This window comes from Zootoca vivipara, chromosome Z1 (genome assembly GCF_965207765.1).
Source record: "Zootoca vivipara chromosome Z1, rZooViv2.hap1.1, whole genome shotgun sequence".
Lineage (NCBI taxonomy): Eukaryota > Metazoa > Chordata > Lepidosauria > Squamata > Lacertidae > Zootoca > Zootoca vivipara.
Window position 1 is genome coordinate 66,146,217 of NC_142583.1, and position 15,728 is coordinate 66,161,944.

At 45.8% G+C, this 15,728-nt stretch overlaps 1 protein-coding gene across 4 annotated transcripts in view; it reads left to right on the forward strand.

Moving 5' to 3' along the window:
• SLC4A4 (solute carrier family 4 member 4) overlaps positions 1-15,728 on the forward strand; it is a 190,917-nt gene that overhangs the window by 124,722 nt on the left and 50,467 nt on the right. For 3 of the 4 annotated variants that reach the window (XM_035103066.3, XM_035103068.3, XM_060278361.2), the window contains exon 7: positions 6,744-6,820. In XM_035103066.3, coding sequence (XP_034958957.1) covers positions 6,744-6,820 — 77 coding nt within the window. Of the gene's footprint in view, positions 1-5,289; positions 5,386-6,743; positions 6,821-15,728 lie in introns of all 4 variants that reach the window. The other variant, XM_088660661.1, reaches the window with a different exon arrangement.

Below are 15,728 nucleotides of genomic sequence, written 5' to 3' on the forward strand. Positions count from 1 at the left end.
AGCAAACAAATTTATTAAAATTGAGATTAAAATTAATTCAATTAAAACAATCAAATTCAATGAAATCCAAATCATCCAAACCATAATTCAGCTTCTACCAAATAAAATTGTAAATGCACAGCACAGTTCTAGGTCCCTTTAGTAAGTGTTAATATTGGTAGACCATCAAAATCATAGAGGAGTCCGTTTTCCTTCTTATAGAACAAGACTTTAGTCAGAAATCTAGCGACCATAAGGGATCTGGATGGGTCATGGATATTAAGAGCCTTAGGGCACAATCCTACGCATACTTTCCTGGAGAGTAGGCCCCCATTGAGCCCAGTGGGGGTTATTTATGAGCTGCTGAAGAGAGAGGCTTCACTCTAGGAAAGAAATGCCGCAAGCTCATTCAGGAGGGAGAGAGCTCTCAGCCCTTCCACTAATTTTTGTGGGCTCATTTAGAAGTCTGTTTTGCAAAGTTGATGTAAAGATTACAAGATTATTCATGTGAAAGTTGAATAACACAAAGATATCCTGCACTAAACCTATGGCCTTCCACAAGTAGACTGAGCAACAAGGAATTGCATATCCCAACAGACAAGGCAAGGGTGAAGCAACAGGTTGGGCTCAAACTTAAAATCATGTTACCAAGTACCTGATAAGAATAATTTAAAGTAGCAAATCAGAGAAAAACTAATAATTGTGTAATTGGTAAAATGGACAGTAAACCTTCCACGAGTACATCATCTCTCAATCTTGTTCAACAACCTAGTACAAAACTTTTTGAATTCTTTATATACTGTTTATTGGATTCCTGGCCCATCATGAGTGCTTGGTTGTTTTTTTAATTAATTTTTGTTCATGTGTAGAGCTCCATTAATGTGCATGGTGCCTTCCAGAATTAAACTGGCAAAAAGACAGAATGATTCCAGCTCCAAAACATAGATCAATAAAATGAATAAATGAAACGCTCGTGTAAAACGCAACATTTGATCAAAATTTACCGTTGAAAGCAAGCCCTCCAAAGGGAACAAGTTGCAATCCTCACTCCCCAGTGTAGATAACCCTGATTTGCATGATGACTTTCTCATGTTTTAGAAAAAGAATGAAACATTCCATGTGGTTCATTCCATATATGTTGATTTAGAATAGTCTATAAATTTGTTGGCATGCTGTGATTTGTAGTAAATCTGTTGCTAAAGCTATGCTGTTTAAATCTGCAAGAATAATTGATTCTGACTGTGAATGTATGTCCAAGCAAGTGGGGCTTTCATTGAATTATTTGGCTAGCACTGTGTACTTTTTGTCTCTAGAGGTGGTTTCACCTATCTAGTGTTTGGCTACTTTGTTCAATGATAAGTGCTAATTTTCCTTATTAATGTAAATTAGTAGCATCTTTAGCAAGGGTTGTGTTCATAGAGTCCTACGTTAAACTACTTCAGAGGCCAACTTGCTGCAATGCTATCCGGAGCAGCCCTAATAGGGAAGGATGGGAAATTAAACAACTTATGGTTTATCTGAAGCAAGACAAACAATGAGCCTGGGTCCAGATAACATGTTAAGCTTAGCTCCAGGTACCATGGCAGCAGCAGGACTGGGAGAGGAACGCAGTGGTCATAGCTTCCTCTCATAGTGCAGTTACGCTAAGCTATGGTTTGGCTTAGCACAGGCTTCCTCAACCTCGCCCCTCCAGATGTTTTTGGCCTACAACTCGCATGATCCCTAGCTAGCAGGACCAGTGGTCAGGGATGCTGGGAATTGTAATCTCAAAACATCTGGAGAGCCGAGGTTGAGGCTTAGCGTGACGTGCGAATTATGTCACTGGCAGATTCATGTTTGAATGCATTCCCTAAGTTGTTCTCACGTCACTGATGGGAAGCTGAGGTCTGGGAGAAAGTTGCTTGCCGCAGCGAGTCCATAGCAGAAGCTGGATTCTGCAACCCACACACCCCAAACCCCTTCTCTTTGTCCTTTAGACCCCATAGACTCTAAACTATTTAATTTGTTAAGAAAGTATTCCAATGCAAATGTTCGAGACCTGGGTCCATCTCCAAATGCTGCTCTTTGCCAATCCTTGTGTTTGGTTCCAGGCTTCTTTGCATATACTGCATATTTCTGCATGCTTCCATATTTCCCGCAGATCTTTTCCTTGGTGCTTTTGTTTGCTGTAGTGCAAACAATAAACTCTGTGTTGTAAACAGATGAGCAAGATGGGAGGGGAGTGAGGGATTTGACGTAGCAGCAGGGTTTTGGTGAGGGAGAAGATTTAAAGAACTGCTTTAATGAGCATTTAGATTTTGGTTCAGGCATATTTTTACTCAAGTGGGACTTTCATTGGGCTAGTTCTCACCATGGTTTAGCGTTACATGCACAAGCTAGAATAAACCTAGGGTTGCCATACGTCCGGAATTTCCCGGACATATCCGGAATGCTGCTGTCTCTTACAGGGTCTGGGTGGAAATCGGTAAAATGTCTGGGAAAACCCAGACGTTTGGCAGCCCGTGTCGGCTCAAAAATTGCATTTTTCTCTGTGATTTTGAACAAAAAACTTTTCACTGTTTGAAATATGGCAACAAGCTCCTCTTGTGTGGAATGACCAGGAGGAGAATCTTCTGATGTTTAGTTTTATTTTAAAAGAATGTTGTGTATGAACCAGAGATTGAGGTTTAAAACAAACTCTAGTCCTTTTCTAAACAAACGGACCACAATACCTGTGTTTTGCTGGCTTCAACAACCCTTCAGTTTCTTATCTTGTATGTAACAACAACCCAGGAGTAGTGGAAAGTGAAACAAAATTCTGGCTGCACAGGAGGAGGAAAAAGGAGTGCACAAGCTCAGGGTGGTTCTAGCTTGTGCAGACATTGCAGCTAAACCATGGTTTATGTTACATGTGAACTGGCTCATTGAGTTACGTACGTGGGCATGCTCAGTAGCACTGGTAGAACAGCTGCTGGCAAGGAGAGGCTGAGATAATTCAGAAAAGGCTTGCTAAGACTGATGGGCTTTGAACCAAGAATCTGAGGGTCTGGGAACATAACTTGTGAGTTACTGTGGACTCGGGCATCATAGTCCTTTGGAACGCGACTGGCCCTATGAGTCTTCTGTATTGGCTATGGCAGTGTTTCTCAAACTTGGGTATCCAGCTGTTGTTGGACGACAACTCCCATCCCTGGCTGGCAGGCTCAATGGTAAGGGATGATGGGAGTTACAGTCCAACAACACCTGGAGACCCAAGTTTGAGAAACACTGGGCGGTAAGGCAGGTGAACAACGCAGGTCTTTGGGTTGGTATAGTTCAGGCAGATGCCAACAACTTGAGCTATTGACCAAAGGACTTTCCTCCCAAATACTGATTCAAAGAGAAATGCCTTAAAAGTTGAGCTAGTAGCCATGCTAGAAATTCTTTTTGATCTGACTGCTACCCTTTAGGGTAAAACAATAGTTTGGAAACATAGAAGTTATCAATTATTCATCACGATTACTTATTCAAACTGAAAGTGGTTAAAAATGCATTGAGGCAGCAGTTGACAATAAGGCGTGGGGTTTTATTCCTTTAAGTGTCGTTCAGGTTATTCTAAGTAGCTGAATAATGCATCAGCAGAGTTTAGAAATAATGAGAGTAGAAAGAGGAACAGAAGGGGAAGGGGGTGCGAAAAAAAGAGACATTTCTCCAGGTGATACAAATCATTGGCACGTTATTTGAAGTGTTACAAAACGGAATACATACACCCCCCCCCCCCGTTGTGCATGTTGGCTGTAACAGCCGAAGAAGCCGCTTTCTTTCTAAATTCTTCAGATGTTTTCTGGGTACCGTTGTCAGGATGCGGGTTACTATCCAGTGACAGCAAAAGATTTGGCCATCTGTTACGACCTTTGGTTGCAGAATTTGCTATGGTTATTTACAAAGCTGTGGTTAAGCCACAGAAGCACCCGACAACCTATTCTTTGCTTCATTGGACGTAGGTGTTCAGAAGGAATCCCATTCACAGAATACTAGAGTTGGAAGGGACCCCAAGGTCCATCTAGTCCAACCAACCTGCAATGCAAGAATCTCAGCTTAAAGCATCAGTGACAGATGGCCATCCAACCTCTGCTTAAAAACCTCCAGGGAAGGAGAGTCCACAACCTCCTGAGGGAGTCTGTTCCACTGTCAAACATCTCTTACTGTCAGAAAGTTATTCCTGATGTTTAGTCGGACTCACCTTTCTTGTAACTTGAATCCATTGGTGGCAAAATAGGATACAGTGGTACCTCGACTTACGAATTTAATCCATTCCGAATGGACCTTCATAAATCAGAAAATTTGTAAGTTGAAGCCAATGTGGGGGAAAATTAAAAAAAATCGTAAGTCGAAAAAATCCTATCTAAACCGCATCCAAAATGGCGGGCGGAACTCTGTTCGTAACTCGAAACATTCGTAAGTCGAGTCATTCGTAAGTCGAGGTAACACTGTATTACAGTCCATGTAATGCATTCATTATTGGGCTAACTAGGAATATTTACACTCGCAAAGCAAAACTTACATAGGCATTCACTTCCGATGTCATGGAAAAACACTATTTCTCAAACAAACTACTTTTTCAGCTTCAAGTGAGTGATCTTGCTTAATATCCTTACATCTCTACATAGATCAACAAACAGACACTGCCATAAGTGAGCATTTAACCTGCAGTGCTCAGGTACCAACTCACATCAACCCCAGCCAGCATGCGTCTGTTTGATTGCTAGGATAAAAGCTTAGGAGTAAATACAGTACTGCCACTCAGAGGTAATATTTTTCAGCCTAGGGCTCATTCCCAGAGCCCTAGCTTCCAGATCTTCATTAGTGAAGGGGAAAAAAACAGTTGTATGAATGAGCCACCCAGTCTCCCCACAATTTTGAACTAGTTTCCTGGATTGAATCTGAGTAAGTTGTGGCGATTATGTGTTTGCACCATGCCATTTCCTCTTTCTCCTTTTATTTTGAATATTATATATCGTTCTGCACGTTTGAGGGTTGCAAAAGGGCAAATATTACAAAACCCTGAAAATGCACTCAGTGCCACATTTTCTATAAGTACATGGCTGCCAAAAGCTGGCAATACCTAATGTTGGAACGGTCTCTAATTGACGTGCGGATGTGCGTAGCTCTCTGTGGTGTGTTAACATGAGTGTCTGAATGCTTTTCTGTCTTAACTCTCTTGCTTCTGCAGTTGCTTTAGCCTTTCTCTTCCTCCTCCGCCTTAACTCTGCTGTCTTCTTCCTCCTCCTCCTCCTCCTCTTTGCTGCTGCTCTCGAATGCGTGCTCTTCCTCCTGCTTGCGACTCTAAAGCCCGCAGCCCGCTTGAGAGCTCTGTGCCATGCCTAGCAACCCGCACGTTGGATGATGAAATCCGGGTGCAGCGCAGCCCCAGCGTGGGATGGCTAAGTAAGTGGATGGTGGGAAGGGAGTTGCACTTTGCAGGGAAACGGGTGTGCATTAAGGGGATGTGGTCGTGTGCTGGGGGATCAATCTGGAGATAATGACAACATGCCAAAAAGGTGGGCTTCCAAGGAATTAAAGCTCCCAAATACATCTTTCCATGGGGAAAACTACTGACCCTGTCCTTGAACCAGAAACTCTATGAGCTAAGATGCTTCTGCTACTGCAGACTGCAAGGATAGGGGAATGCAGCAACACGCCCTGTGACTGGTGGGCAGACTAAGTAGCCCAAAACCATCCTTGTAGTTTAGTCTGGTCAACAGAGCTGTACCACGTGGTTGCTACAAGCCAGTCGTTGACCTCAAGGACCCAGAACTAGACATTCAGGTAGAACTGCCCTCGGCTGTAGCCTGGCCCCAAACCATCTATTTGACGTCATATCTAGGTCGGTTTCGTGCAGGACGGCAGCAAAGTTGGGGTGTAGGAACTGATTTCCATGATGCTACTGAACTGAACTCATCAGGCACCCTTGTGTACATGACCTGATACCTTCCTGCAGTGGTGGTGGTGGTGGTGATGTATCACATGTGGAGAGTTACAACTCAACTTCCCTCACTAATGCAGCAATTGAGGCAGTTGCCTAGTGACTTGTTAATTCTATCAAGTTGTGGCTGAATAGAGGTTTGGACCATATCTCAACCCAACATGGAAGCACTACATGCACAAGCTCTGCAATTGATTTTACCCTCTTATTTATTTCGCATGTTCTTTATATGACTCGGAGGCAAAAACAAGCTGAAGATGAAGGGAACCTCCATGGGATTATGATGTGCCCCCAGCTAGCCAAATCAGGATGTTTTTGTTTTACCCTCATGTTGATCCTAAATCTGTAGCTCAGTCAACATGCTGCTTCTTGCATCATCTTCAGTTAGTAGAGTGAGCAAATACTTCATCCCTTCTTTCTGTCAACTTTTTGTTTTAGATGCACATAAAAGTTCAAAGTTCTCTACAAAGTTTTCAAGGCCTCTGAAAACATAATCTTTCTCATGTTAGTAAAATCTCCTGGCTGGCCAGTTGTGATCTTAATGGAATCCAGCCAAAATTAAACGCCCATTGAGTCAAGTGGGGAGAATCAAGAATTTCTCTAAATGAGATTGTTGAGGATAAAAGGGACTGCCATATATACATGTATTCTGCCATTGCTTGGTGTTGGTACTTGCTTTAGCAGATAGCGGCTGTCTTATATTGAGCTTTCAACCACCCTTCATGTAATTGGCAAACTGTCTTGCTCGGGTATCGCTATGGCCCGAGTCTCTGTGTGTCCCCAAACAGTGTTTTAACGGACCTTGTTCTTGTTCTTTCAGGCAGCCCAGCCATGACGCACAGAAACCTGACTTCCTCTAGTTTGAACGACATCTCTGACAAACCTGACAAAGAGCAGGTAAGTCTGGAATTCCTGACCATCATTTCCTTGCAAAAAATGTACCAGGAAAGAATGTGATGCTCAGGAGGAGATGAGCACTTTAGGATGAAGGGAAGACGTGAGCAGCTGCAATTTTTAAAGCACTGGCTGTTTTAAGAGGCTATTGTCTTATTGCCAGTGTTGAGTTGAAGGCTCCTGACTTGGTGGTTTATCACTTTGCCCAAGAGATCCTGCAGAATTCTTCCAGCTTTTCAATAGGCCAAAGCAAGCATGCTTGCCCTTTTCCTAGTTACAGGTAGGTAGCCGTGTTGGTCTGAGTTGAAACAAAAATAAATAAATCCTTCAGTAGCACCTTAAAGACCAACTAAGTTTTTATTTTGGTATGAGCTTTCATGTGCATGCACACTTCATCAGATACACTGAAACAGATTTTCTGCCCTTTTCCTGTTGGAGAAGAAAGCTCTTAATTTTAGAGGTTTTCCCTCTATCTTTCACATAAGGAGGTCAAACGCAAGTGGTGTTGCAGGTCTAAATTCACTCCCTGCCCTCTTCCCTCATACTCTTGCTTGCATTCAAACTTCTTAATTATCAATCACTTTTTTAAAAAAATCATCCTTAACTAAGACAAGAAGCATTAACAAAGCTTAAGTGAAGATAAACAAGGTTTACCAAATGATGGAAAAGTTTGATTGGCCTGTTTTGTTTATGTGTGCATAATCAGTTGTAGGTTTTTGTTGTATGTTACACCAGCATTTGACAACTTGGAGCCCTCTACCCTAGAGCTCTGAGGAATCCTATCCCAAGTTCAACACCAATTCCTCCCATCCCAACACACACACACACACACACACACACGGTCCTGGTGAGCTGAAGCACTGCAAAATGGTTTTGTTAATCTCATAAAGTTGACAATGAAATCATTTTGATGGGGTGGGTGGGTGAGGGTGTCGATTTGATTGTGCTGATCCTTCAAATTCTGTCTCACACGAGACAGATTCAGGTGATATGTGTGTGCTTTTATATACCGTGTTTCCCCTATTTTTAGACGTAGTCATAATATAAGCCATAGCAGGATTTTAAGCGTTTAGGAAATATAAGCCATACCCCGAAAATAAGCCATACTCTGCGGAGCGAGACCGCTGAGTGCCCCAGCCAGCCAGTGGGACCCAGCACGATGGCAAGAGGAGGAGAAGCAGAGAAAGAAGTCACAGCGAAGAGGGATGTCTGGCAAGCGGCGTGGGCTGCCGCCGAACAGGGCCACCAAGGGGGAGGCAAGGGTGTGCGCGGATCCTCCGGGGCCCCCGTAGGCAGAGCTCAGTGCCGGACCTTGCGCTGGACTCCTGAGGGGGGGAAGGAGAGGGGGCGCGAGAGTCACACTGCTTTTCGGCGGATGCTGCTGCGCGAAGCAGCTTTCCGCGTCTCGGGAGGGAGTTGCGGGCGAAGAGGCGAACAATGTGAGGCTCGAGGTAGGCAAGACGGAGGGGTTAGGAGAACAAAAAGGCTGGGCAGCAGGCGGCTGCATGCACCGTGGCCTCGAGCGCAGGCTGGGGAAGAGGAGGCGAAGGAGGCGCGCTCAGTGGGGGTTGAGGCATGGTGGAGTGCCCCGAGCCTCTGGGAGCCGGCAGGAGGAGGAGGAGGCTTGCCGGGTCGTCACCCAGCAGCGTGCGTGGAGCGCCCCGAGCCTCTTGGATTGTTGTTGTTACTGCTGGCTGCCGGAGGCTCGGGGTGCTCTGCGCGCGCTGCTGGGTGATGACCCGGCAAGCCTCCTCCTCCTGCTGCCGGCTCCCAGAGGCTCGGGGCACTCCACCATGCCTCAGCCCCCACCGCACTGAGCGTGCCTCCTTCGCCTCCTCTTCCCCAGCCTGCGCTTGAGGCTGTGACGCCAGGGACGAGCGTGCACTCCTCTCGCTGCTGCTGCTGTCCGGGAGAGTGACGAAGCTGAGCGAGATTCCCCCCCCCAGTCCCGTTCCCGGTCCCATGGGGAGGCCTGACATCACCGGGGCCGGAATATGCCCCCCGCTGCCTCTGGCTTCAGCCCCTGCACGCCTTCTCCCGGGGAGCCTCGGCGCGGCGCTTTGCAGGCGGCCCCGGCGGGAAGCCTGCAGCTACGGCGGCGAAGGCGCCTTGTGTGGAGACCCGACCTACCGGGCCATTAGCACGCGCCGCAGACGGGAGCGCATCAATTCCCGCAGGTTGCGCGTGCTCGCCCTGCCTGCTCTCTCCGCAGCCCAGAACCGGCGGCTGCTGCAGTGCAGAACGCTTGGAGAGCCCAGCAGCGCCGCGGAGCAGAGAGCCTGTGAGGAGGGAGAAGGAGCAGTAAGAGAAGGAGGAGGAGGACTCCTCTATGCTGCTTGGCGGTGGCACATTAGCAGCACGGTCATGGACACCCCGGGATAGGGGCCCTTCCTGACAGGGTGGCTGCGGCCCCTCAGCGCAAGCTGAGACCCAGTGTCGACGGGGTGCCCCCTCCCCAGCCCAGCCTGCTCCATCTGAATGCGGGGAGGGAGGGAAGGCATGGGCGTATGTGTATGTGTGTGTGTGTGTGTGTGTGTGTGTGTGCGCACACACACGGTCCAGCCCGCCACAAGTTGTAATACTGTATTATACAAGTACTGTAATAAAAACAGTAATAATTTTTTTTTTTAAAAAAAGACATCCCCTGAAAATAAGACACTGTGTGTTTTTTTGAGGAAAAAAAGTTATAAGACGGTGTCTTAAAAAGGGGGAAACACGGTATATATCGAGGGGGGGGGAGGGAGAGAAGTCAATCTAAGTGCAGCAAGGGAATAATACATTATTTAGTGGCATCTTGAGGTAGATGAAAAGACCTTTGTCTTTCCCATGACAGCTGACTGGCTTGCATTCATTAGTTTGCTGTGCTTCGTACAAGTTTGACAATCCTCAAGGCTTTGTTTTGAAATGCCATTCTGTTCAGAAAATAAATACCGAAAAATCGGAGAGCTGGATCACTCTCTTGTTTTGTTTTGCTTTTTTGTCCACCGTAGGCTAGAGGCTGGGGAAGTATATGCTGATATACTGAAGTTTCCTTATTGCTTTTATTTTCCTTATTATTATCCTTATGCCCATGACAACCTTATTTGCATCAGGATGGGAAACCCATTCTTCCTCAAACAGAGAAAGTGACAAAACTGAGCAAAGACACTCACCTGGCAGCAGAGTTCATGACCCTAATAGGGTCATGTTTCATTGTAGGAAGTTATGGCTATTTATGACAGTCAGCCAAACAGGACGGACACGTGAGACCACCATTCACTTCACGTTAAATCATTTAAATCCCATCGACTGCAGAGGGAGGGGATTAGGTCTACGCAGCACTCGTCTATATAGTGGCAGTTAAATATACTCTGTGCTTACTTCCCAGCTCATCTAGAAACCCTGTTTTGCTCAATAACCATGGGATGAAACCATCGCTGCTCTTCCAACTGCACAGCAGACTTTCACTTTCTGCTTCTCTCCTCTGCAGCCCCCTGCCCTGCCACACCCTCAAATTTTTCTCTGTAGGTTTGTGGGACCACCCAGAAAGGACTCAGGGTGCATGATGGGGAAAGACCTGTTACACGAGCAGAACTATACTTGTATGACATGAGGTAAAGCTAAAGGCACCCCTGACCATTAGGTCCAGTCATGACCGACTCTGGGGTTGCGGCGCTCATCTCGCGTTATTGGCCCGAGGGAGCCAGCGTACAGCTTCCAGGTCATGTGGCCAGCATGACAAAGCCGCTTCTGGCGAGCCAGAGCAGTACATGGAAACGCCGTTTACCTGCTCGATGTAGCGGTACCTATTTATCTACTTGCACTTTGACGTGCTTACGAACTGCTAGGTTGGCAGGAGCTGGGACCGAGCAACGGGAGCTCACCCTGTCGTAGGGATTCAAACCACCGTCCTTCTGATCAGCAATCCCTAGGCTCTGTGGTTTAACCCACAGCGCCACCCACCATGAGGTATCGCCCCATAAATTTGGTCATCTAGTAAGTGGTTCTGCTTGGTGCCCTCGCACGTGTACACAGAGAGTAAAAATAAATAATTTCAAATTGCCTACTTTGTCTCTAAGCAGATAATTCCGTGTTCCAAAAGGTTTGTGTATACCGTGTCAGTTGAACTTAGGTTCTATAAAAGTTCTGTTTCACCGCAGGCCGACTTGATTTCTGGTAGCCAGTTAGCATGCAACTTTATTCAGGAAGTGTATCAGTTAAACAATGGGATAAATGAGGCACAAACCCCCAAGATCTATTTTAAAAATGCTGTCATTTGGGTAGGCTGTGTAGCTTACAGGAGGAAACTCAGGTCAGATACAAGTGGAAAGTATGCAGAACAGGCGAAGTAGTTGCTTTTTATACACCAGGCTTGAATTGTGTATGTTCCTGTTGAGAGATGCATTTAAGTTATTGCATTTGATGAGTTGGAAGAGCTACGGGATATGGTTTTTGGGGAGACAGAAGCAGGGTTGCCTGCTCCTGTCTAAAGGGTGTGCGACAGTGACTCCCCACAGGGCTGGAGAGCACCAGGACGTCTTTCGTGCCTTTTGTATCAGTTTGCTCTTGGCTAACCAACCAACGGTGAGCCCGAGGATCTTGGTTTGCTGCTTCTGTTTGCTGGCAGGGAGGAGCGAACTGGGTGCTCTCACTGTAAACCCTTTAATCATGGCTTACTGTGATGTATGAACACAGGTTTTGTACGAGTGGGTAGATAAATGAACTAAAGGTTCCACCATTGGCTTTGTTAATGGCAGTATCCGCAGGAACTTCGACAGAAGCCAGGTTAGGGAATACTTTTTCGTTTCCCTGTCTATCCTGTGCATTCCAAATCCTACACAGATCCCTCGCAGCCAATGGATTGCATCCAACAGACTTTCGCACCCCCTGCAGCCCCTTATTCATCCACAAAATCTGCTCCGAAGGGTCCCACAACCTTGTGGAGCAGATTTTGAAATGCATTGGGGGGGGGGGTCTGTAGTGAGGAGAGGAAAGGGCAGTCCAGTTGCCTAAGTGGGTGTCTGTTGGTGCTACAGCAGTGTTGGATACAATCCAGTGAGGGCAATAGCCCCGGAATACAGTGTGTTTGTGTGTGTGTATACATGCATGTGGGTCCACACCCTGGAGAAGACTCGTGTGGTCGGACCCCTGCTTTTTAAAAATGTGCCCCATCTGGTTTTGTTTGAAAACAGAAGCAGACTCTAGTATCTCCCAACATAAAGGAGCCCAATTTTATTTCTTAACTCCCTCCTGATTGGGGATTATGTGAAGGCTCCGCAGGAAACTGAGTTCCAAGTGCTTTCACCCTCCCTTAATGGTGTCGCTGTTCCCAGAACCCTGCAGAAATCTTTCAGTTCTCTGTGCTTTGTTTAAATGTCCTTGGCAAGCCCTTATGGACCATGAATCTCAAGGACCTTTCTCCCCCCCCGCCTCCCCCCCCACCAGTTAGCATTTTAAATGCATGCAAGTTAAATAAACTTTGGGTAAAGCAGCATTGGGGGCTGTGCTTGCTACTCAACATCACACAGTTCCATATAGAAACTCCAGGAAAATATGCACGGGTGTTTACAAATGCTCTCAGAGCACGTTAAAGGGGTTCCCCTGCCTTTGGGGAAAAGTGCATGCTTAAGATGCATAATGTGTTTTGATGAGTGTAGCCAGCTGGACCATTGATTTGATGATCTACACAAAAAAGCCTTGTCCCCAGTGTTTGTAGCACTTCCCTGACTCCTGTGTTTCCATATCAACAGTAAAGTGTCTCTCTCTCTCTCTCTCCATTCCCCTGCTGCTGGCCAAAACTAATTCTAAAGTTTAAAAGAAGTTGGCCTGGATGGAGGGGTGTGTGTGCCCCATGCTTGGTTCTGCTAGAGATGTGTCCAGGACTTCCTGCCTCTTCGGAGCTCAGTTCATTGATGGATTGTGTAAAGGGCCTGTTGCAGTCTCTCTTTTCTTTCTTCTGTCTGTGCTGGTGATTGTTTAACCTTTCCCATTGCTGGGACTATCCTAATTACCGTATAATGATTGCCGCGGTGACCTAGATTCACCCTAGACCAGCCTTTTCCCACCTCGGCGGAGGGCACCAAGTTGAGGAAGGCAGATCCAGGAGAGGACTCTGGTGCAGGAGGGAGAGAGCACACCTTTTTGCTTTGACACCTGTTTGAAGGGAAGCCAGTGTACGCAAGAAAAATTTCAGAAGATTTGCTCTGCTCCTAAAGTGGTCAGGATGTTTCATGGTGTCTTTTACATCTCTGAACTAAGAGTGTCAGGTGTAAAAGGGACAGTAGAGAAAGCAGAGGGAAATGAAGAGGGAACAGAATACAAGGGGCAGCTGTGAAATTTCCATAGAGCTGCCTATGAATTATAGCTTGGACATTGCAAATTTTTCACATTCCTCAGTGCCTGCATCAAATTCCTAGGAATCCAGGTGGTTAGATATCTGGGATTTCCACCCCACCCCAAGCTCTTCTGGATACATTGGATATTTCAGAGGAGAGCTGAGTAATGCCTTAACAAGGGTGAGTTCATGATAGTTCTTAGGAGAGATACGGGTCCCTGCAACCCTTGCCTTCATTTCTCTTCTGTTCAGATCCAGGCATGGTTGTATACTATATGGTAGGCTGCTGTGTTTTTTGCATGTGTTGCTCATAGCGTGACTTGGGAAGCTCTGCATGCCTCTTTCCTCAGCAGCCCCATGACCCCAGGAGCTCTTCCCGAGCCACCTAACCCGCCTCGAGGCTCCCCCTGTCCTCATACTTGACATAAAAGATAATAAAGAGCAGGCAGCGACTTGATCTTGTTGTTGGGTTTTTTTAAAAAACCAACTTATTTGAATTTTTACAGTCTGCTGCGTCTAGAAGACTGTAGCTTAAAAGTAGAAAGCAAGTTTAAAGGCTTATTAAAATAGCACTGACATAGCAACAGATCCCCTCCCCTCCCAAAGCAGGCACAGTAACTCCTTAACACCCAAATGAAATTAAAGTGAGGGCCAGAAATCTACAGAAAAGGTCCTGTTTTCTGGTCTGAGAAGCCAAGTACCTGGAGTGATGCACAACAGACTCACTTTGTGGCCATTTCAGATGGGGCGTCTCCAGGTGCTTCCACACTGAAGGCACCTGCCAGTCACCAAAAGCAGCAGCTCCTCTAGGCATGGGGGAATTTGCCGCAGAGTGAGGTTACAACACTCTGTTTGTATTGCTAGACGTTACTGGGTTGGAGAGGAGCAGGGATATAGAAAGCTGCCTGTTGCCAAGTCACACTATTAGCCATCTAGCCCAGTGTTGTCTACACGGACTTGCAGAAACTCTCCAGTGCGCCGGGCAGAGAAAAGTCTCAAATCACATCTGTCATGGACGCTTTAGCTAAGTTTCCTGCCTTGCAGGGGGTTGGGCTAGATGACCCTAGGGCAGGCATAGGCAACCTTGGCTCTCCAGGTTTTTGGAACTACAACTCCCATGACCCCTAGCTAACAGGGCCAGTGGTCAGGGATCATGGGAGTTGTAGTTCCAAAACATCTGGAGAGCCAAGGTTGCCTATGCCTGCCCTAGGGGTACCTTCCAACTCTACAATTCTGTGGTTCTACACCCCTTCTAACCAAACATGTTAACTTATAATGTCAGGGGCCAGGAGAATCTATGCATACCATGTGCTTTATTGCTAAGCGATGATCCCTCCCAAACAGGAAGCTTGGGGAAGGCTCCACTGGAGAATGCATTAATTGTTCCTGTTGGTTCATGCTAAGTGAGTGGTCTACCACAGGAGTTAATTCCCCTCCACGGAGAGTCACAAGGCTTTGTGTTCAGCAGCTAGCACCCATCTTCCCCCCAAATCTGCAGACGCACCATTGGGACCAGTATTTTCATGTGTGTGTGTAATGTATTGGATTATCTGTGGAAGAGCAACTCTGGATTAGAAGGGGCAAGGAGAAATGGGGTTGGAGTTTTGATGCCAGAGGTGCTGTGTGGATGCTGCAAAGGACTTGGATGTGCGAGGAGCACCCATCACAGAGTAAACATCCACCCTTAGCCTTCAGTTCAAGCCCTGTATAGGCTCAGTTTAGGCTTTTGAGTGCAGTTTAAGGGGAAAGCTCTTCGTATGTTCTTATCAGACAAACAGCCGTTTCCTTTGCCCAGGGCGCTCTGAGAATTGTAGCTCTGAGAGGGCGGGTTTAGCAGTCTCCAACAGAGAATCCTCACAACATAAAATCCCAGGATTTTTTGGGGGGTGGAAGCTACAACAGTTAATCTGGAATCATATTGTTGAATTGTAGTAATATACAGTTTTTAGCTGGGATAGATTGGGGGGGGGGAAATACTTTTGTCTATAAAGGTATTCCCACCAGATGTCAAAGAGAAAAACAACTACCAGACTTTTAGAGGACATCTGAAGGCAGCCCTGTTTAGGGAAGCTTTTAATGTTTAATAAATTATTGTATTTTAATATTTCTGCTAGAAGCCGCCCAGAGTGGCTGGGGAATGAATGAATAAATAAATAAATAAATAATAATTCAAGCAAGGGAAATCCCAGTGCTTTTGATATTCCTTAATTGCCCTGGTCTGCTTGCCATCCTAGTTCCTTCACTACAGGTAAAACTCGGGAAATTAGAATATCGTCGAAAAGTAATGCAACTTAAAAGGTGAAACCAATATATGAGATAGATGCATGACATGCAAAGCAAGATATGTCAAGCCTTAATTTGTTGTAATTGTAATTATTTGTCGTTAGGCTGGTCAATTATAAATGGAATGTAATTAATGAAATGTAATAGTGATGTTTGTATATTTTTGAATTATTGTAACTATTTGTTTTATTACTGTGGAATTTCCAAAAGAAAGCATTTGTAAAAATTAAAAGAAAAGAAAAAGTCTCATTACTGAAATAAATGCACTTTTTGACGATATTCTAATTTTCTGAGTTTCACCTGTATGTCAGAGTT